General features: G+C 43.4%; 1 protein-coding gene across 20 annotated transcripts in view; it reads left to right on the top strand.

Moving 5' to 3' along the window:
• LOC126353529 (polypyrimidine tract-binding protein 1) overlaps positions 1-24,004 on the top strand; it is a 509,631-nt gene that overhangs the window by 262,832 nt on the left and 222,795 nt on the right. For 2 of the 20 annotated variants that reach the window (XM_050002772.1, XM_050002774.1), the window contains exon 1: positions 19,113-19,488. The exons of 4 other annotated variants lie outside the window; for them this stretch is intronic. In XM_050002772.1, coding sequence (XP_049858729.1) covers positions 19,447-19,488 — 42 coding nt within the window. In that variant the 5' untranslated portion in view covers positions 19,113-19,446. Of the gene's footprint in view, positions 1-18,873; positions 19,489-19,803; positions 20,335-24,004 lie in introns of those variants that run through there. 14 more of the 20 variants (XM_050002778.1, XM_050002777.1, XM_050002791.1 and 11 more) reach the window with 14 other exon arrangements.

Raw genomic sequence — 24,004 nt, forward strand, 5'->3', positions numbered from 1 at the left:
CAAAAAGGCGGGACGTGGCCCTTAATAGGGTTTGTGGACACCACGAACGGCCATGCATGCTTTGCAACGTGCTGCAATGCTACTACAAGGTTCGCTCATGTGGTAGGGCGTTCGCTGGCCGTTGTGGCTGAGCGGTTCTAGGCGCTTCAGTCCGTAACCGCGCTGCTGCCACTGTCACAGGTTCGAATCCTGCCTCGGGCATTGATCTGTGTCGTGTCCTTAGGTTTAAGTACTTCTAAGTCTAGGGGACTGATGACCTCCAATGTTAAGTCCCATAAGTGCCTAGAGCCATTGGAACCATTTGATAGGGTGTTCCATTCCTTCACCGGCGTTATTGACAAGTGTCGGGTGGTCTTTGGTGCATGTGGGCGTGTTGCAGTACGTCTTCCCAATGAATTCCAAACGTACTCGATGATATTTAAGATTAAGGAACGGACGGGCCAGTCCATTCGCCGGATATCCTCTCGTACCAGAGCGCAGCTGGTGGAGAGATGTGTTTAAGGATTGTTATCGATAAAAATGAAGACTAGACTAAGTGCACTCCTGAAAATACGTATGTGGGGGAAGGAGTACACTATCACAATAGCTTTAATCTTCGAGTGAACCGCGTTCAGTGATTTGGAAGCCAGTATGCTCATGCAACATTATGCCTCCCCACTCTATAACACCTAGACCTCCAAAGGATCACGTACGCCTCGTATGGTCAGAGGTTGGAACATTTTGTGCACCCAGCAACATTGGTTCAAATGGCTCTGAGCACTATGGGACTCAACTGCTGTGGTCATTAGTCCCCTAGAACTTAGAACTACTTAAACCTAACTAACATAAGGACATCACACGCATCCATGCCCGAGGCAGGATTCGAACCTGCGACCGTAGCAGTCGCACGGTTCCGGACTGCGCGCCTAGAACCGCGATACCACCGCGGCCGGCTCAAATGGTTCAAATGGCTCTGAGCACTATGGGACTTAACATCTGTGTTCATCAGTCCCCTAGAACTTAGAACTACTTCAACCTAACTAACCTAAGGATATCACACACATCCATGTCCGAGGCAGGATTCGAATCTGCGACCGTAGCGGTCGCGCGGTTCCGGACTGAGCGCCTTGAACCGCTAGACTACCGTGGCCGGCCAACATTGGTGGCCCAGGTGTTACAGTGCTGGAAGGCATAATACTGCAACGGCTTATTGACCTCCAAATCTTTAAACACGGAACGGCCATCGGTCAGCGTTGATTTTTTATGGATGATAATGCGTGACCGTATCGAACAGCGGAGGTGGAGGTACACTTGGAAGCAGAGATACTGAGGAATGGACCTGCCCATCCGTTCCCCCGACATAAATCTTATCGAACACGTGTGGAATGCGTTGGGGAGGAGTACTGGAGCTCGTCCACATGCATCAACGACCATTCAGCAGTTGTCAAACACGCTGGTAGAGCACTGGAACGCCCTTCCTCAAGAGCTCCGTATCAACCTTGTGACTAGCCTGGGAACACGTTGCAGAGAATGTGCTGCTGTGCGTGGCGATCTCACACCGTGTTAAGAACGACGTCCTCGTCTATTGTAAAGTCCATGTGACCACCATACATCACGGGACTTCAGTGTAGCAGTACTTTCTACATAAGGTCCAATATTTATCGAGCATTGTTTCTTTGGCAGTGACAAATCGTACTAATGTTCCTTTTGTCCGTAAATTTTGCACACCACTGTGTACTGGCTTCAGTGAGAACCCTGCAAGAACCTCTCGGTCACTAAAAACCACACTCAGTTTAGTTACTTGTCTATACAATTTCATTTGAATATTCGTGCGGCCTGCGGTATTCAGCCATATTTTGTGTGTGTCTAGCAATTAACAGCCATATCCAAAAATGTCAAGAGAGATTACCATCCTCTTATGAGTGTACTTTTCCTGCTCAGTAGCAAACAAGAATGCTTAAAGAGACAGTAATATCTTACGACGTGCCAAATTTTAATTGACGTTGGTGAATTTGGCGGTGAGCTCTGTCAAGCTTGCCGCTTACCCCAGGGGCAGGGGTGTAAGTGAGGCGGCTACTGAGGGCTTGGGTGTTTTATTGGGAGGGAGAACGTTTTATTGTTCGTGTTCCAGTATTGACAACTCACGGTCGTGCGCGAGTCATACCGGCCAGCTGCTATGGCATAAATGTTGACACGGAAGTAAGATGCATTCGTGAATGTACGGACGCTCTCGTGGTCGTGCGGTAGCGTTCTCGCTTCCCACGCCCGGGTTGCATTCCCGGCGGGGTCAGGGATTTTCTCTGCCTCGTGATGTCCTTAGGTTAGTTAGGTTTAAGTAGTTTTAAGTTCTAGGGGACTGATGACCTCAGATGTTAAGTCCCATAGTGCTCAGAGCGATTTGAACCATTTTTGAACGGACGCTCCTTATTTGTAGTTAGGAGCATTAAATTGATTAAGGCTCTTGTAACACAACGTACTGAGTAGAATTATCAACCTGCTCTAGTTCTGTCCCAAATTGAATAGCGCGGTTCAATAAAAGTACAAATACTATTATTAATCAATTAATTATCCCCTCACACCGACAACACAACACCACTTCGTCGGACAGTTAGTGTCACAACTTTAGGGTTGCTGAGGCTGGCAGTAATCTGAAATAGAAGACAGTCGACACGATGTGTTCGAAACCGATGCCGACTTTTAATGATCATCACTAGGAGTGTCAACTAATCGCGCCCTTACTACAGCTGTTCTGTTAGTAGCTCAGACATTCTAAATTATGTAGTTTACCAACTAATAATAAGATCGGTACACATGCGGCCCGAGATGCTACCCCACCAAGTCAGTATTGGCTCTTCAGCAAAAACATTTGGCGACCACTGCTATAGACCATTCCTCCTGGGAACCCTATTTGTATAAATTAAATACTAACGAAATTACTCCCATTTGCTGATCTGTCCTAGCATATGCTCGTCTGCAAACCTCTCAAGGCTCTCTCTCGTGACCCATCTACGGAACACGATGAATGAATGAATATACTATACACGGTGTCTCAGAAATGATGGTCGATAATTCACATACGGAAAGTACAGGCCAAAAGTAGCTAAAAAGCTCCAGTAAACATGGTTCCACAAATCAATCGTTGCCAAGATACAACACGTTTCCTGTTGCAGTTGATCATTGTCTACGAATACATGGTATCTCTAAACCTTAGATTTTCGAAATATTGTTCATGCTTCTGAATGCAACATTAAACTCGTCTCTGAAATGAGCTGCGAGTCCTCTCAAGCAGTCCTGGGGAATTCTATAAATGCTGGAAGGCTGCTTCAATCCACAAGCGTAATTCCTCGAGAGAGTTGACCTCGGTAGCGTAGACCAAGCTTTTGGCATGACTTCACACACAGAAATTCAGGGGATTTAAATCCGGAGACCTTAGAGGGCATGGCACACGCCCTCCTCTATCTATCGAATGTTGACAGTACGTCCGAGTTAGAAGTCGACGAACTCGTAAATGAAATAGTTATGGAGCACCGACGTGCAAGAACCACATGTTTAGGTTTTGGTCGGTGGGCCATCATCATGCACCTCTGAAAGTACAGTCCGCAAAAACCGCATGTACTGCTGTCCGGTTAGTCTCTGTGGTAGGAAGTGGGGTGCAGTTTTACAAAAATGGTTCAAATGGCTCTGAGCACTATGGGACTTAAAACCTGAGGTCATCAGTCCCCTATAACTTAGAACTACTTAAACCTAACTAACCTAAGGACATCACACACATCCATCCCCGCGGCAGGACTCGAACCTGCGACCGTAACGGTCGCGCGGTTCCAGACTGTAGCGCCTAGAACTGGTCGGCCACTCCGGCTGGCGCATTTTTACAGTCTCCGAGCAGTACTGTCCAGACGGTCATCGAATAACGCTGTGATGTTGTGATACGTGCGTTACATTAGGATTGACGTCGGCCCAAATGTGAGTTGTGGGAGTTACAAATAAATACCTTCGCGGATAAATCCAGCCTCATCTGTGAACAGAATACTGCTTACAAACAGCAGAGTCAGGGTACACTGTTGTTGCACCCATTGGCAGAAATTCTCTATAGTAGGAAGTCTGCACTATTGAGGCTTGAACTCGCTGGAAATGATATGAGTAGAGTACTTACCGATATGAAATTCGGCACACACTGCTATGACTCAAGACACGCTCTTGGGTAGCAGCGGAAATTCATGTATAATGCGTAACACCTTCCTTCAACATCGGGCGTCTTGGGTCTGGTTAGACCTTCTCGTACATGGCGTGCGAAACCCCGGTTTCTCTAAGGCGCTGATGTAACCGGCTAAATGTACGCCTGTCGGGCTGCCTCCGGAGAGGGAAAGCTTCTTCATACAATCGTGCAACCTCAAGGGCACTACCATCTGCTTTGCCATACGTAAAGTGCATGTCAGCGTACTCTTCATTGGTGTAACCTCTGTCAATGGTGCCTTCACGTTCGTAACTGTTTTTGAGGCCATTACGGCACAGTGCACGGAGATGGTAAGAGAAGTAGTTGTGCATGCGTAATCAAACAGGTAGTCAATATCAAGCCTTGAGATACGAACGTAATTACCGCGGTACCGAGTGGCGTTTACAGTTGGTTCTCAACTCGAATTAATGCGGTACCACGGCAACGGTTGATTTGCGGACTTTATCGGAGCTTTTTACCTAGTTTTGGCCTGTACTTTCCATATGTGACTTATTGACCACCATTTCTCAACACCCTCTATGCATCAACATCCATATAATGAACTGTTAAGTGGATGCACAGGGTAGTTACCCTTTGTAGCACATATTAGCATTTCTTTCTCTTCAGTTAGATCAAGCAGTAGGGGAAGACGGATTGTTTAAACGCCTCTGGGCGCACTGTGATGGCTCTACTCTTGTCATCGTAGGCCCTGCAATAATAACGCGTACGAGTCTTTAATGTATTCCTAGATTAATCTCCTACAGGGTGGCGCACGAAATGTGTTACCATTTTGTTTTTGAATTTAAACTTTATTGTCAATACAATCTGAAAGGAACATACACTACAGTGAACAGCCGACCATGGAGATTTGTTCTAACTCCGCACATGCTCAATATGTCCACTATTTCGTTTCCTAACTTCCTGCAAACGAACACTAAAGTTAGTGATTACCCTACGGCACATGTCTTCCGTAATTTCACTGCAAGCTTTAAGAATAAGTCTTCTGAGCTTCATTAAATCATGTGGACGTTTCGGGAAAATTTTTTCCATTAGGCACACCCGAAGAAAAAAGTCACACGGATTGAGGTCTGGACTATTGGGGGGCCAATTTTGTCCGTCATTGAAGCGACCTGGAAACCTGAGTGAAATGACCTACATGTCGAAATGCTCGTGTAAAAACTACAACACAGTGTTTGCAGTATGTGGCCTTGCTCCATCTGGCATGAACCTGAGTGTTGTAGGGCAAGGCAGTAGCAAGAAGCTGTGGAATGAAGCTATTGCGAAGCATGCTCAAATAACGCTCGCTGATCACAGTTTCTCCAAAGAAAAAGGGTCCAATAAGTCCGTGACTGGAAATTGCTGCTCTCGCTGTAATCCTCGGAGCATAATGTAGTCGTTTATGAAGCACTTGTGGGTTTTAAGTGGCCCAAAAGCGTACATTTTGTTTGTTAACCACACCGTCTAAATGAAAATGCGCCTCGTCTGAAAACCAAACGTTGTTGAGAGTTTCTTTCCTATCCTCCGCCCACTGAGCAAACAGTAGTCTCTGCTGCTTGTGATCTTCAGTGAGCTTCTCTGCACAGGTCATCTTGTATGGGTACATACGGAGGTACTTTTAAGAATGCGTTGAACGGAGCGTCTGGATATTCCCAGTTGCACTGCTGCCTTTCTACACGATTTCTCGGGACTTCTCTTTACAGCAACTCGTACCGCTTCAGTACTCTCCGGCGAACAAACAGGCTTAAGCCGAGGTCGCTTAGCTTCCAATACCGTTCCTTCCTGTACAAATTTATCGTACAACCTGTGGATGGTATTCTTGCAAGGGAACCATCGTGTGTTAAACTGTTGTCGAAAATGCCTCTGAGTCACAACAAGGCTTTTTGTTTCATGAAAAAGTAACACAATTGTCGATCGTTGCTGTGTCTTCAGTCTTACATTGTCAGCCATTGCTGCTTGCTAGTCTCCTAGCGGCAGCATCGTGAATTACACGTAATTTCGTAACTCATTTGTTTTTCCAAGCTCTGCTGGTACTGCTGTAGAGATCCCAGCGGGATATCTAATGTGCGTCGAAAATTGTGAAAGAAACAATTGATAACACATTTCGTGCGCCACCCTGTAATATTGGTTCCTGGAACTGTGTAAGTAGCATTTCGCAGCACAGTTAGCACCCATCTTTAACTGTCTGGAGTTTTAAGTATATCAGGTTTTCTGTGACACGGCCCCGTGAGTAAAACTGGCCTGTCAGCAGTCGCGCTGCCGTTTTTGTGTACGTTCAGTGTCCCCTGTCAGTCCGACCTGCTGTGGCAATTACGCACTTCAGCAGTTCAAATGGCTCTGAGCACTATGGGACTCAACTGCTGTGGTCATCAGTCCCCTAGAACTTAGAACTACTTAAACCTAACTAACCTAAGGACATCACACACATCCATGCCCGAGGCAGGATTCGAACCTGCGACCGTAGCAGTCGCACGGTTCCGGACTGCGCGCCTAGAACCTCAGTGTTGTAAGATGGGACGCACGAGTGTTTTGTAAGTAGTCTTCCATATAGATTGACTCAGATATTTGCATGAGTTCACTGATTCCAATTGTGGCTCATTGATAGCGTAACCGTTTACGGTTCTTCATTTTGAAAGCGATTTTCAGTTTCACATTTTTCTCGTCTTTCTTGTTTTTGTGAGGTGCTGAAGGAGATACTGGTTGCAAATGAAAGAGTTAACTAGCAATACGGACTACCTCAACAATTGTAGTGGTTGTGCCTGTCGTTACGCGGCGGTCGCGTGCTCATCCGCCATGACGCGCACGCGTGACGCTGTATGACGTCAGCGGGGAGATGCGGCATTCCTAACCGATGGGTGGATCGCGGTTGTTTCGTTCCCCCGGCCACCACCGTTGCCATATCTAACGACCTTGGACCCCTGCTTATGGGGCTGCCGGAAGGGTGACGTGCATCGCGTAGAAGGAAGCGCTCCATAACGGATACGACTGTCTCTTGAACAAAGGAGTGTCCGGTCGCGTTCGACGGAGCATGCCAGTTTATTGTCGCGCATGCGCAGAAATTGCTGAAAAGGACTGCTATTGTTAGAAACTTGATGCCTGCATCTATAGCATTCGCTGCTAATATAATACAACAGGCAGAACATTCGAATCAATCTGGATTTCCGAACATCTTGCATTTGATGTCCCCTTTAAATATTGAGTGTGGAAGAAACAGATTTAGTCACTACAATTGCTATATCTGTTCACTCAAATATTAAAGGTAGACAGCTTCAGTCTCAGTCTAATATTTCTGCTTCTCCATCATTGCACAATACGTCATTCATCTACATATCTACATCTACATCCATATTAGTCGAATAGTTTGAAAACAAGACGTAACGTGACGGCTCAAGCACTTTTCAAAAACGGTTGTGTTTACATCGGGACGAAAATAGATCGTGAAATGGAAATCAGCAGCTAGAAACGGATCACCAGAACAGATTTTGGAGTGTTTACATGACCAATCAGAAGCGGTATTGGTTTAAAAATGGTTCAAATGGCTCTGAGCACTAGGGGACTTAACATCTGAGGTCATCAGTCCCACATCCATGCCCGAGGCAGGATTCGAACCTGACTGAACCGGACTGAAGCGCCTAGAACCGCTCGGTCACCACGTACAGCGCGGTATTCGTAAATCGGTTTACGACATCTGGTTTTGGGAGCGCGTGCAAACACAGTGACAATCGTGGGAAGGATTGAGGTTTAGGAGGAGGTAGTGACAGCACGTAGTATTTCTTGTGCAAAGCACGATTTGCTTTTGAAATAAACGGACACAATTATTAGATATATAGAGTGTATCAATTCCTATTTCAGGCTTCTAGATAATGTAGAGGGATCGTAGTAGGTAAACTTTCGATAACGAATGCAAGTCCGGAAATAAACCATTCGGGTATAAGATAAATTTGTTGACTTGATCACTATCAAATCTCCCACTTCGCGAAATACACACAGCGGAACTCTGGCCAGTGCTCTCTACAGTAGGGCTGTTGATATTTTTAAAAACATCGGGAATCCGATATATAGGTGTTCAAAAAAATGGCAATATCCGCTCTCAATATATCGAGGAATACATTCGAAATATCGAGGAATAGTATCGACATGTCGAATAACAGTATAACTACACATTGTAGAATAGTATCGATTACAGATGGAGAAAGTATCGATGATCAAGTCCACACAAAAGATTGGCTTTACATCGTAAATATACTGCCAGTTTTAGAGCTGTATATTTAAGTAATGATTTTATTTTTACATATTCTGTACAGTAACAATCAAGTAGCCCACCTATTCCCCTTAGAGCCAGAACTCAAATGGAAACGATGCACGTTAGCGCTTGGCGATAACCACTAGGCTAACAATGGTCAACTGCATGTAAATGGCACAATAAAAGGCGTCCGATGGGTCCTTCGTTCGGTTTCGCCACATACGGGATTTGTCCGGAACACTTCACGTCGAATACCGATTTTTTTTATTTTCCTGCCAACGCAAGCGACGTCGCAATTGTAGTCTCAAAACTGAATGGCGAAGCTAAACGTTGCAGTTTCTGTTGGTAGCGCCAGGCACCTATTACGTCAGCATTTCATCTCACACATCTCCGTCCACCGCAAAGACCGTTGTTGTAGTTAAGATTTTTGTTCATTATTTTCAGCAACAGTTTTCGACGAGTGCCGATGAGAAGAAATAGCACACTAGTCGCGTTAAAAATTATTTTTCAAGCAACTGATGTGCTATTGCTTCACATCGGAAATCTTGTTATTCCATTCACCCCCCCCCCCCCCCCTTGTGTAATCGGACTACTTCTTTTGAGCCACATTTACTTGCTTCACACAGACAAAGAGAAAGATTGGACATGTTGAAAGCTCATAAAGTAGAAAGACTCCTTCACACAGTAAAAGTAAAATCATGTTTTTTACAATTTCAAAACTACAACTTCAAATATGTACCGAAAATTGTGAAAAAATTAATATAAATATCGGAATTGTATGTTGCCGTTTTGATATCAATATATTGGTACCAGGAGATAGTATCGCGGATATATATACTTATTTTCCGTTAAAAATATAGGTATATAATCAACAGCCCTACTCTACAGGAGCGCATGACATCGGCAATGTTTCGAGTAGTAGTCGTCGGGTTCTTTTCTACGTGACGAAGACCGCCGCCGTCCGTTGAGCAGTATTGCCAACCCTCTTACAACTAGTTGCGAACGTACCAGTTTGTCGCTGCAGCTGGGCGAAAATTGTATGTGATGCCATAATTAAAAGAGGGACTGACCACAACGCCCTCTTTTCTGTCTGTCACTGAAGCGGGAGATTTGACTGTCATCCGATCTTAAAATTAATTTTTTTATACAAAATGTACATTTCCAAACATCAACATCTTATCAAAGCGGTATCTGCTATGTGACCTCTAAAACTCCTAAAACACCGCAGTTGACTGTAAGAATAAAGACGCAGAAAAACATATTTGGAAGTCCGTTGTTACCCAGCTAACGACTTTCAAACGCCTGATTTGCAATGGGGAAAAAAAATAGTGAGTTTAGCTCTAGCTTTGATATAACATTCACATCAGATTGTGAAAAACAGCTCGACCAGAGATTCTGATAATAATTAAAGTTACAGGTATTGATACGTTGATGCTTCGACAAAAAAAAGCTTGAGGAATGCTTTTCAATCTCTACATTTGCACCCCACACACCCTCTCATGACACATTATTGTTTTTCCAGTCTTACTATTTTATGGAGCCTGTGTAGAACGATTACCATAATGTCTCCGAATAAGCGAGAGCTTGAATTGAGCCTTTTCCTGTTCTAAAAGTCTCTGGTTTGATCGCTGATCAGTTCTAGGATTTTTATCTGTCACTTATCAGATCTTTTACGTCTGATGATGGTTACTGATGTGAAAAAGACCGAGCGAGGTAGCGCAGTGGTTAGCACACTGTTAAAAGTGCACGGCCGATTTCCGTCCCCATCATTGATATCATCCGAGCTTGTGCTCCGTCTCTAAAGAAATCGATGTTCACGCGACGTGAAACCCTGTGAAAAATAACCTGTTGCCCTGTGGTTCGGAGACCAACAAAACGAGGAAAGCAACTGCTTGCCCCTACTGTACGACCTCAGCTAATAAAACAGTATGGTTCTTATTATTACCTTTAACCGTGTACTTTTTTCCATTGCAAAACAGGTGTTTGAAAGTCTTGAGTTGCTTAGTAACGGTTTTAAAAGAAAAACACTACTACAGTCGTGTTTTGATTCCACGCTTCAAAGCAATCCTCGCGTTGATGACTGCTGTACTTACTTTTACATGTTGCATATTGATCTTTAATAGGGCGTTTCCCACTTTGAACTATTGGTTATTTGTGGGAAGCATCTGCACCGACTGAATAAATGTGTGATAAAGGACGTAGTCTCATCTGAACCTTCATATCTCTTGTTAGTTGTACTTGATAATGGTCTCAGACCGAACAGTCGAGAACCAATCAGGCAACAGGTTTCATTTGCGATCAATATTTATCTTTGTATTTCTCACGTAAGACTGCAGTATAGCTCGTTTAAATTTAGTGAAATACACGAAGTTTGTACTTATAAATGTAAGTTTAATCTTTAAAAATAATTTTGTGGGTTTTTAGCAATTAACTCGACCAGTCCAAAGCATTATCGAAGATATTTCTAGAAAGTGTGATTACTATACTAGCGTACCATAGTAATGAAGCTTATCACGAGTTACACAACGTTTTATGAACTAGCGAAATTTATTTTCTTGTTACTTTTGTTGCTGTGCTCTTTAAACTCGTCATGCAGCACAACGACAGTAGTCCAGAATTTACTTCTAGCTTCGGAATTTCCCCGTAATATATACTGTTAGCACAGTTCAACGTTAATGACATTAGGTACCTGTTAAAAAGTACTGTGACAATCCTCTACGTATTGTTACCAAGTAAAATGTAAACTACATAAAATTAAACATATGGGTATCACATTGCGTGAAAAAGTCATGTCAGTTTGGCGCTCGTTCAAATACCACACTTCCACACCGTTTACTACTAACCTTAAAGCTACCTGCCTGTGGAGTGTTCTTATCGACACAGTAGCAGTACACATGTATCGAAATAATGAAGTGGAATACTCAACTAGGAACTACTCATCACTGAATAGCATAATCTGCATCATAGTTCATTCCCTTATGGCGGCTTGCGAAGACGTCACGAAGATACAGACGAAACGGAAAGGGCTGCATTCCAGACATTAATCAGGTTTGAAAATTATTGTTAGGTGATATCCCCAGATAGATGTCCTCTCCAAATGGCAATTGTGCGGAAAGCACTCATTTGGTAAGAGACCTCTTGGCGCAAGTTTACTTACTTAATTCCCTCTATGTTTCCAGCTCCGTTTCCCAAATCGCGCTGAGACGTTTCCTTGTTGCCACTGTTGCATCATAACCTTTGCTGTGAATAAATGACATCGAGGTATTTAATATCCCGCGTATTACGCATCCAGGAACGGTAACCTTGGGTCCAGATACCAGCTTTCTTTGGGTCGCCGGTCAGTGAATAGTGGTTACAAGCGTTGGCCCACCGTCAACGGCAACGGTTGAATCACTAGCGAGGTAGTCAAATGTCCCAGTACTGCATGCCTGAAACCAGTGATCTCTATACAACCTGGATGTAGAAGTGTGGTCTCTGAGTATAGAACTGCAGCGTGTCGAAACGTGCTTTACGTCGTCCGCCATGTTATAGCTTGGCAAAAAAAATTCCATCATTCTGCATGCGACAAAGAATTGCAGACTTAGTTCTTGTTTTGAAACTTTGTCAACAAATGATGTAGTAGGCTGATGAGGGAGCGGAATTGAAAAGTATTTTCTTTTCGAATTCTAGTGACAGTTCCTAGCAGCCATGTTGTAGTTTGACAAGAAACTAAATATGAGCATCTATGGCTGGCACGATCAGATAGCTGAATTTCAACATACAGGTTTGACTGAAGTTACGTAATTCATAGTTAAACTTTTGCTTGACAACAATAAAATTTTGCAAAGTTTTACGTTGATGGTTTTTGGGATGGAGTCTCTGAGTATAGAACTGCAGCGTGTCGAAACGTGCTTTATGTCGTCCGCCATGTTATAGCTTGGCGAAAAAAATTCCATCGTTCTGCATGCGACAATGCAATATTGCTGGCAAAAATTAATTATATTCTGAATGAAATTGTTTTACAAATGTTAAAATGGGACTTAATTTTGACAATAATCTTACAACTAGCATTGCGCAAACATACCTTCAGTAGTCTTGAGTTTCTCAAAAAATAATTCAATAATATTAGTTCCTCTTATGATAATAGTTAGCTGATGTTTCCGTACTTCCGTTTACAATCTCTTGTAAATCATAGCTGGCGGCTGGCAGGCACACCGCTCCTCTCAACCTCTCGCTTCAGACCTACTACCGACTCGCTTTACTTCTCGCTTACTACTGATTCCTACTAACGCTAAAGTGCGGTCTCTCCCGCCAGCAATGCTTTCTGGTGCAGACAATCCCTGCTATCATTACAAAATGTATCAGTGCGCGGTCTTTCCCGCTCTTTTCTTAAAATGTATCCATACGCGGTTTCTGCCGCCTTTTTTTTTTTTTTTTTAATTATATCAATGTGCGGTCTCTCCTGCCAACAATACTTTGGTGCGGACATTCCCTGCTACCACAATTATTTCCAACATGACAAATATTAATTATTCCTACTTAATCCTATTAATAAAATATAAACATCTTTCATGAATTGTGGTTTGACAACAGACAATAGAAATATACACGTCTTACAACTGGAACAGAGTACCTCACACTCATCTACAGAAAAGACAGAAGGTATAACTGATCAACGTTAAGTATCGTCTTGATATACCTGGAACAGTATGATATCCTTGACAGAATATGATATGTATTCCGAAACCACCGATTACGCCAAATCCAACTGGCAGCCTCTACACGTGAGACCTAAAATTTTTGGTCATCATTATCAGCCATTCCACGTCCACTATTGGATAGGATCTGCTCTACATTTTCTCATTTATTACCGTGTCGAGCTATAGGCAAACAGGTTCTGTTTTTGGATTTGGTGAATTTCAACTTTCGGGAAAGCTATCGAACGATTGGCATACTAACAGAACTAGGTTTGGGTGCTGGAGGGGTGATGAGCACCCTACGTCCCCTCCCCACCCCTCATCTCTCCTCCCCACCCATCCCCTCCCCCCCCCCCCCGCCCCTGAGTATAATTTACCGTCACCCTTACTTTTAAAGTGCCCCAGCTGCCTAGGATTTTAAGAATACCAACAATGAAATTTATAAAATTTCGTGAAACGTACGTCCCTTTAGTATAAACTTGCAAGAAATTACTATTCGGAAGAACATCGATTTCAGGATATTCGTCCAACAACATGGTAAGTTGTGACTCTCAAGCTTTCCCGGCGGATATGTTATTATCAGTCTTCACGGATTTGCCGCCGGATAACGTTGTGCAAATTCCCTAATATTTCCTCGGAGCAACTGTCCTACATTTTCAGGTGGTTCAACCTTGTTAGTGAATAGTTCGTGGTGGTAAGTTCATGTATTACGCAATTGAGTTCAGATACCTTTGACGATTTAATTGCCATGTACATAGATGCGATTAAATTGTCAATCTGTGTTTACAATAATCACAAACAGTACGTACAGTTTTGAACATGTTGTTGTTATTGTTGTTGTCTTCAGTCCTGAGACTGGTTTGATGCAGCTCTCCATGCTACTCTATCCTGTGCAAGTTTCTTCATTTCCCAGTACCTACTGCAACCTACATCCTTCTGAATCTGCTTAGTGTATTCATCTCTTGGTCTCCCTCTACGATTTTTACCCTCCACGCTGCCCTCCATTGCTAAATTTGTGATCCCTTGATGCCTCAAAACATGTCCTACCAACCGATCCCTTCTTCTAGTCAAGTTGTGCCACAAACTTCTCTTCTCCCCAATCCTATTCAATACCTCCTCATTAGTTACGTGATCTACCCATCTAATCTTCAGCATTCTTCTGTAGCACCACATTTCGAAAGCTTCTATTCTCTTCTTGTCCAAACTATTTATCGTCCATGTTTCACTTCCATACATGGCTACACTCCAAACAAATACTTTCAGAAACGACTTCCTGATACATAAATCTATATTCGATGTTAACAAATTTCTCTTCTTCAGAAACGCTTTCCTTGCCATTGCCAGTCTACATTTTATATCCTCTCTACTTCGACCATCATCAGTTATTTTACTTCCTAAACAGCAAAACGCATTTACTACTTTAAGTGTCTCATTTCCTAATCTAATTCCCTCAGCATCACCCGATTTAATTTAACTACATTCTATTATCCTCGTTTTGCTTTTGTTGATGTTCATCTTATATCCTCTTTTCAAGACGCTGTCCATTCCGTTCAACTGCTCTTCCAAGTCCTTTGCCGTCTCTGACAGAATTACAATGTCATCGGCGAACCTCAAAGTTTTTACTACTTCTCCATGAATTTTAATACCTACTCCAAATTTTTCTTTTGTTTCCTTTACTGCTTGCTCAATATACAGATTGAATAACATCGGGGAGAGGCTACAACCCTGTCTCACTCCCTTCCCAACCACTGCTTTCCTTTCATGCCCCTCGACTCTAACAACTGCCATCTGGTTTCTGTACAAATTGTAAATAGCCTTTTGCTCCCTGTATTTTACCCCTGCCAACTTTAGAATTGAAAAGAGAGTATTCCAGTCAACATTGTCAAAAGCTTTCTCTAAGTCTACAAATGCTAGAAACGTAGGTTTGCCTTTTCTTAATCTTTCTTCTAAGCTAAGTCGTAAGGTCAGTATTGCCTCACCAGTTCCAATATTTCTACGGAATCCAAACTGATCTTCCCCGAGGTCAGCTTCTACCAGTCTTTCCATTCGTCTGTAAAGAATTCACGTTAGTATTTTGCAGCTGTCACTTATTAAACTGATAGTTCGGTAATTTTCACATCTGTCAGCACCTGCTTTCTTTGTGATTGGAATTATTATATTCTTCTTGAAGTCTGAGGGTGTTTCACCTGTCTCATACATCTTGCTCACCAGCTGGTAGAGTTTTGTCATGACTGGCTCTCCCAAGGCCGTCAGTAGTTCTAATGGAATGTTGTCTACTCCGGGGGCCTTGTTTCGACTCAGGTCTTTCAGTGCTCTGTCAAACTCTTCACGCATTATCTTACCTCCCATTTCGTCTTCATCTACATCCTCTTCCATTTCCATAATATTGTCCTCAAGTACATCGCCCTTGTATAAACCTTCTATATACTCCTTCCACCTTTCTGCCTTCCCTTCGTTGCTTAGAACTGGGTTGCCATCTGAGCTCTTGATATTCATACACGTATTTCTCTTCTCTCCAAAGGTCTCTTTAATTTTCCTGAAGGCAGTATCTATCTTACCCCTAGTGAGATAAGCTTCTACATCCTTACATTTGTCATCTAGCCATCCCTGCTTAGCCATTCTGCACTTCCTGTCGATCTCATTTTTGAGACGTTTGTATTCCTTTTTGCCTGCTTCATTCACTGCATTTTTATATTTTCTCCTTTCATCAATTAAATTCAATATTTCTTCTGTTACCCAAGGATGTCTAGCAGCCCTCGTCTTTTTACCTACTTGATGCTCTGCTGCCTTCACTACTTCATCCCTCAGAGCTACCCATTCTTCTTCTACTGTGTTTCTTTCCCCCATTGCTGTCAATTGTTCCGTTATGCTCTCCTTGAAACTCTGTAGAACTTCTGGTTCTTTCAGCTTATCCAGATCCCATGTCCTTAAATTCCCACCTTTTTGCAGTTTCTTCAGTTTTACCCTACAGGTCATAACCAATAGATTGTGGTCCGAGTCCACATCTGCCCCGGGAAATGTCCTACAATTTAAAACCTGATTCCTAAATCTCTGTCTTACCATTATATAATCTATCTGATACCTTTTAGTATTTTCAGGATTCTTCCGTGTATACAACCTTCTTTTATGATTCTTGAACCAAGTGTTAGCTATGATTAAGTTATGCTCTGTGCAAAATTCTACCAGACGGCTTCCTCTTTCATTTCTTAGCCCCAATCCATAATCACCTACTATGTTTCCTTCTCTCCCTTTTCCTACTGACGAATTCCAGTCACCCATGACTATTAAATTTTCGTCTCCCTTCACTACCTGAATAATTTCTTTTATCTCATAATACATTTTATCAATTTCTTCATCATCTGCAGAGCTAGTTGGCATATAAACTTGTACTACTGTTGTAGGCATTGGCTTTGTGTCTATCTTGGCCACAATAATGCGTTCACTATGCTGTTTGTAGTAGATTACCCGCACTCCTATTTTTTTATTCATTATTAAACCTATTCCTGCATTACCCCTATTTGATTTTGTATTTATAACCCTGTATTCACCTGACCAAAAGTTTTGTTCCTCCTGCCACCGAACTTCACTAATTCCCACTATATCTAACTTTAACCTATCCATTTCCCTTTTTAAATTTTCTAACCTACCTGCCCGATTAAGGGATCTGACATTCCACGCTGAACATGTCGTGGCGTTATGCTTCTGTTGCCACTGCTGAACGAGTGGTTCCCAAACTGGGGGTAAAACCGAAAGGTTTTCATTATCTTCGCTCATGACGCACTTGGCTGAATCCCAGTTGGTACTCCTGCATAAGTCCGTATCGTGTAAGTATAAAGGGAGAAAAATGAACATCGTGATTCGAGCATGGAAGGCAGAAGTATTTACCCGGACGCAGCTACGTGAGATTCGGGTACTAAAACACAGAGATGAATCCCTGATTTAGTCAGCAGAACTTAGATCCCAATATGCACCTTAGAGCTGCTCCAAAATAGACCGGTTGTCAAAAAAAACTAATCATGTATTAAGTTTGTAGAACAAAAATTGACTATCGAAGTAAGTGGGTCGAAGATGTGCGGGAGAATGCATGAAAATCATGTATAAAAAGTAGGATTTATTATAATTACGCCTGTAAGGACAAATGAAAATTGTGAAGTTATTTCTCCGTAGTTATTTCTCTGTAGCGAGACGCTACAGATATTTATTTATTTTCTCAATCATGTAACACTTTCTGTATCTAAAGTGGTGCTTAAAAATCAGCTATTCAACATTGGCATAGGTCGTAACATCCTGAGAGCAGGACTGCCTGTCGAAGTAAAGCTTGGGTTATGATTGCTGGGTGTTGTGATTGGATTGTGGAGAGGGGCTGGAAGAGGGTGGGTTGTGTTTCGTGGATTACGGCTAGAGAGCAGTGGAGGGAGTGAGGCTTCGAAGCTGCAGCAGTGATTGGCTGCGTCTCCCCTCGACACACAACTGCAAAATATAAATTTGTAGTTCATGCATAACTAAAGTAGAATGACAACTACGGTAAAGAAAAGAATCGTTCTAGTAATACCGGAAGTGTAGGATTTAGGTAGCTGAGGACTACATCTCCAGCAGACCATAACTTTTATTTTAATTTTAGTGAGATACCTATCTTTCCTGTAACACGATTACTACAGTTTAACTAAATTATTTAGTATCACGTTGGGCTGTTGCTACAGTCTGTGTTCGGACGACTGTAATTTCGCAACAGTTATTCATAGAAACTTGCATTAAAATGCCGTCTGGATGTTCTCCTTTTCCTTCCTTTCGTTCGTTTATACACACGTTTACCGCAATAGTATTCATTCTGTTAGTAAATGTAGTGACAAACTAAATCTTGGTTGCGGTCTCCCGTTCGAATTTTCTTGATGCTAGTCTCAATCATCCCTCTTCGTTCGTACCAACAATGATGTCTGTAACACGATAATATTATTTGGCTCAGATAGTATAGTGCCGGTAGACCTGTATCTAATATTACAGTGTTGTCTCATCGTGTGGTGCGATAGTGTATAATAGAACAAAATCGTTACTTCCATCGCTCTGTCGCCACGTTATCTCTATGGAAATTTGTGGCAAGTTGGTATTGGATCAAACAGCCGTCATCGGTCCCTACGTTTACTCTAAGAACAACACACACCAATGCCCCAGGGAGGACTCTAACCTGAGACGGTGGGGAGCCTAGACCGTGCGTCTTGTAAGTTAGTATTACGAATAGGAAGAGCTAAAACATGCGACGTGGAGTAATACAGTGAAAAGTCATAACTCGAGGCACTGACAAATTATTTCACAGTACACGGCGTAGAAATAATTATCAGATGTCATCAATGTTGTTAAAGTTTAGACTTTCTGTAAAGTCAAGATGCTCCAATAATGACACGGAAGCGGTGAAGGATGCATGGCTGAAGATCAGCAGTCTCCTCTTTATGTGTTGCATCCAGTTTCTTTCAGTATATGGTCGAACTTTTTAAGCATCGTTCTGTTGCAGAAACGTTTGTTATCTTGGTGAAACAGGTTGTTGGAAGTCGTTCGTCACAGCGTGCTTTAAGCGATACGTATAGGTGCTATCAGCATAGCGGCCCGCGTGCTCACGCAAGGGCGAGGCCACGCTATTCTAGCGCAGGCACACAACAAGTTGTCGGGCCGAGAACGGCCAACAGGCAGCCTCGCTGCTTTCCCGCCATCCGCAGTCGAGTCCGGCTGGAGGGGCAAGCCGAGGAGGGGAAGCGCTGAACGAGACTACGAGGAGAGGTGGGGTGGGGAGCGGAGCCGAGCCACAGGCGGCAAGGGCAGCGGTGCCGGAGAAAGGGGAAGGGGAAGGTACGGAGGGAGGGAGAGCGAGCTAGCGAGCCGAACCAAGCCTGCACGCAGTGGCGTCCTCTCGCATGAGTCGCGCGATCGTCTGTTGTTAGTGCGGTAGGAATCAAGCAAGAAACGACAAGACGTGTTGCCACCGTTGCAGTTACACCTGACACCATGAGGGAACATTCGATAAAGGTGAGTTGAGGCAAATGTTTTCAGTGTGTGCCGGCTTTTCTTTACGGAGTATCGCCTTGCGCCACCTTGTGAAACGTGGAGATGCGACCGGCTAACTGAGGAAGACGCCGCCACGCGGCCTCGTTGCTCGCTTCCGGTTCTTAATGGCGGGCACTATTTGAAGGATGGAGTTCTAAACCATGTTGGGAAACTTGCCTGTATTTGGCAGTGCGTGTATTTGGCAGTTTCTCGTCAGTGGTATTCATCGTTTTAGGAACCTGTGGTTGAAGAAGTTACCGAAGTGTGTACTACTGTAAGTGCCGCAGAAAGTAGGAAGGCTGTGAATGGCATCCGGCTGCTGGACAAGAATCAAGACCCTGTGCTCAGTTAGTATGGCCTCTGTTTCGTTGATGGAAAAATTCTGGGTGGTTGGTGCCAAGGCTAGGTTTGTTACCTGAATATGCGTAATGTTTTGTCATCCGTGAAACACGTTGAATGCGTTCGTAGAAATACTTGCTGCATGTGCTTTCGCACATCTGTTGTCGGTTTTTGGTATTCGTGTGCTTGCCCAATTAAAAACTTATAGCGTCTCTCTCTCACACTCCCCCCCCCCCCCCCCCCCCCCCCCGCCCCATCTCTCCACACTATTCCATGGATTGTTTGTACTGGTTGTCTTGAGATGCTCGTTGTGCTCTAGCCAGATCGTTGTTAGACGTGCAGCCGGTCTGAGGTCCAGCCATCCCTCACAATTAAGCTAATTAGCAGTTTAAATGGCAGAGTAGTTCATCCGGGTACCGGCGTGGTGGTCGACAAAAACTCTACATTGTGCTGGCTGCCTCCGTCGGTCTCAGCGGCGGCGGCAGCGCAGTCGCCGTGCGAAGTGTGGCAACACTGCGGGCCCAGCCTGCCTGTGCTGCGCAGCGGCGGCGGCAGATGTTTCGCTTCCTGCCCCTAACGCCTGCCGAGCCTAACCATCGCGTCTTTGCCTGCGCACGGGACTGAGGGAAAGCGGAGGGGAGAACCAGCGGGAAGTGTCGTGTGGGGGAGGGAGCAGGCCGGCTGCTAGGGAGAAGCTGAGTAGCCCCATGGAAATGTTCGAGTTAATGGTGAGAGCGAAGAAGCGTATTGGCCAGCGGAGTGTATTCATGGAGGCTTCGCGTTTCTGATTTTGAGATTGTGTGCGACCGGTAAAAGCTCAAACTCAGGGGTGTAACGAAATGGGCGTGAGAAACGTGAGTAGTTCATAGCATTGTGGGCGCTGATTCACCGGCGTGAAATCGTGCCTTATGTCATGAGTGAAACGTCATTCGCGTTTGTGTTTCTCAGATTGCAGCGTAGTGTGAACAGGACACGCGTCAGCCAGGTCTCGTCTGCTGGAATTTGTCGCCAGAGAACTGCTGGAGTGCCTTCTGTGGTGTACCTTCGCTTACGTGCTACCAGTGAAGTCCACAGAAAAATTTATTTCGATCATTAAGTTTCGTTTCGTGTGATGTGAAATTAACGTGAAGTTAAATGACACGTTCAGTATTGCCATTAGCGACTGTGTAAATCATGCTGTGTTTCGCCTTGTGATGTAGCACGTTCTGCAGGGTAATTGTGAGAAGTCATTCCCAAACTGTGCGCGGGTCTAACACAAATACTCTTGTCATCCATTTCGTACGGAAATCTTTCCCCGTCCCAACCAAATTCAGCTATAGAAAGAATGTAAATATGCTGCCTGTGGCGTTTGTTTTGGAAGCAGGAATGTTTTCCCACTTAATAGTCCTGCTTTGTATAGTTGCAGTCAAGAATTTCATAGATCTCTTGGCAAGCACATTAAATTGTATCTACAAAATGCGTACCGCTTTACTGTTCTAAGAGGGGCATCAGAGCGACGATTAGTTCTGCCCGATGGTAATCACTGTGCATTTGATGTTTAAACAAAACTTGTATCCGGGCACTATTTAGCCAGATGACAAATGAAATGCTTTGACAAACGTCTGTTGAATCAAATCACCCAACTAATGATTGCGCTGTATAGTATGAAATGGGAATTATGAATCGTCCACTTTCAGAATTTTCGTGTACTAAATTTGTCACGGCACGAAAGGTACCTATCGACTTACTTTTCGTTGATACGGCCCAACGAATCCAAGGGAAATATTTTGAACGAACCGTGTCGACCGTGTAACATAGCACACGTGGTTGCTACCTGGGAGAGAAGTTCTGTAAATAGTTGTATATGATGGGTTAACTAAAGTAGTTTTTGTCTTAATTCTGTATTTAGTACATACTGACGCGCTGCCTTGATTGGTTCAGCCTTTCATAACTTGGGACAAAATTCATCTTCGTGTATTTTGTGGCACATTTTCAGTTATCAAAGAGGAAAAATTACGGCAATGCACACAAATTCTCATCAGTGGTAGTATGTATATCGTTCGTATCGCTGCGGTTTAAAGTGGTTTTGGTGTTTCACATCGTAATATATTAAAATCTGTCCTAAAGGTCCAGAGAAAAGTAAAGCCCCTCTTGATACTGAATATTCATTGTTCATAGTTGATACTCTGCCATGTCAATTTAGGAGAATAGGCGATAACACATCCTTAGCTCAGTGGTCAGGGCAGGAATGCCGGGTTGCTTGCATGGCGGTAGGCTAGTGAAGACGGCTGCGATGTTTTCCCCTTGCTTAAGTGTAATTGGGCACTAGCTTGTACTGCTTTTCGTTTCCTTGCTGTTAGCAAAAACCTCTAACGAACGACTGGGTAGTGGTCATAAGATTCAGTTCCATTTTGCTATTATTACTTCAGAAAATTGTGCGACCAATCTGAAGTAAAACCTCCACATGAAGTCAAACCAGCACGTTTTGTTTCATAATCATGAGTGAGGCCCGAATCCAAAACGAGACCCTGGCTCCTTGTTTCCCGTAAATTAGTTCAGTACACACCCCCCTCCCCCCCAACCCCTCGTAGTTTCCTCGTACTTGGTCAGTATTTTGACAGTCCACTAGGCATAAAATACGTACCTTCCCTTCGCCATAACTAGGCATCGGCACAGAATAATGCACTCGGAAGACTCCATAGGGGACAAATTACAGGTGCTTAGACCGGTTGAAATTCATTGGGTAATTAATAGTACGCTATTGTTGGGTAAGCAGCCCATTTCTCCAGGCGCACTTTCGTTGCCATGAACATTATGTAAGTCGTTCTAACTAAAAACAAAGTTTGTGGTATTGCCACCTTTTTTAACACTTAACTTTCAGACACTTTCTGGCCTTACGAGACGCTTATAGCCGACGAAGAGGCGAGCAAAGAATGTTTGTCGTCTGACAATGTAGAGCAATGATAACCAAATTGTAACAGGGTTTCATTATAAGCTAGTCAATCAGTGGTCAACCACACACTTCGGTTACGACAATGTGCTACAGAAAGGAATTCCTCAAGAGTTTGACTGTTGTACTCGGAGCCGTTCAACTGTCGGGACTATTTCCGATAGGTCTTCCGTATATGATCAAACTCCCATTACCTCAGGTATAGAAAGCGTTGTTTCTCTTCAGTTTACTGCTACCCTCTTGTTGCTGCAATGTACCTCCTAATTAATTACGTGAGTGGGATGGCCAGGTTTTGGGAGGAAATCGTCCATCGTATCTGTACATTCTGGCACCGGGCACAAATCGAGGAGCAGTATTTAAGTATCGATCGAGAAAAGGTTTTGTAAGCTACACCTTTTGAGTGTGAACCAAATTTCCTGATGGTTCTTCCAGTGAACTTCACGTTTGCCTTTCTTAGAATTAGTTGTAGGTGACCGCCCAACTTCAGACTGCTTCATAGTTGCAGATCTGAAATAAAACCTGGACACCCCCCTCCTCACTTAGTCAGTGTACTGCGGTAACACGGATGTAGCAGTAAATTGAACAGAAAAGTTTTCATTGATTGTTCCGACAATCGTCTCAAGGTCGACCCTCTGCTGGTCTTCCTTCGTTCCGCCGCAATTGTCTAGCTTTGCGACTTCTTGTATACAACAGCATCATACGTCAATAGCATCATGAAGCACATTATGCGCACCATCGTTTATATATGTTATTAATAATAAATGTAACACTTTCAATTTTAGGCCACTTTTTACAACACTTAAATCAGGTTTTTTGCTGCTTTACGTGACACAACCTCTATTCCTCCTCGCCCCTTCATTTGATTATTTTTCAGTTTCTTTCGATATTACTGGTACCTACGGAATCAGTTTCCATGCGTTGCGAATTTGGTTTATATTGCAACATCATCCGTAATTATTTTCAGTTTACCTTCTGATATCTCGTATAAGGCTTCCGGGGTTAGTTAAAATTTCGTGACATGGTTTTTATTCATTGAGAGACGTAGTTCGCTAGTTCACACAACTTTAAAAAACTGTATTCTCCACAGTATTGGTAAAGTTTTGTACAAGCCTGTTCCAAATATTAGATACTGAGGTCAAAAGTGTTCCTGCTGTACATTTGTGGTTGTGCTTCTTTCCTGTCCACACTCCATAGATTCATTGCTCTAGAACTAGTTCGGATCTTCCGTAGTTACTTTGGAAACCCACTGGTCATGTACGTACTTGTATTATTATTACGTACATGAACAGTGGATGTCAGACACGATGGCAGAAATCATAGTGAGCAAATATATTCTAGTGTACGAAATCTTGAACATCATTTTATTCTAGTTTTCTTCCCTGGAGTTAATTACCGATCATAAATGTGGGGAACGAAGCTATTTATATAATAATCTCTCAGGTTTATCGAATGAGTGAAGACACGTTTGATTTACTGTAACGAGATTTGTATACGTATTTCTCTCTCTCTCTCTCTCTCTCTCTCTCTCTCTCTCTCTCTCTCTCTCCCTCCCTCCCTCTCCCTCCTTACAGCGCCGTTGAAGTTATTGGTGCGCA

The sequence above is a fragment of the Schistocerca gregaria genome, chromosome 1 (assembly GCF_023897955.1).
Source record: "Schistocerca gregaria isolate iqSchGreg1 chromosome 1, iqSchGreg1.2, whole genome shotgun sequence".
NCBI lineage: Eukaryota > Metazoa > Arthropoda > Insecta > Orthoptera > Acrididae > Schistocerca > Schistocerca gregaria.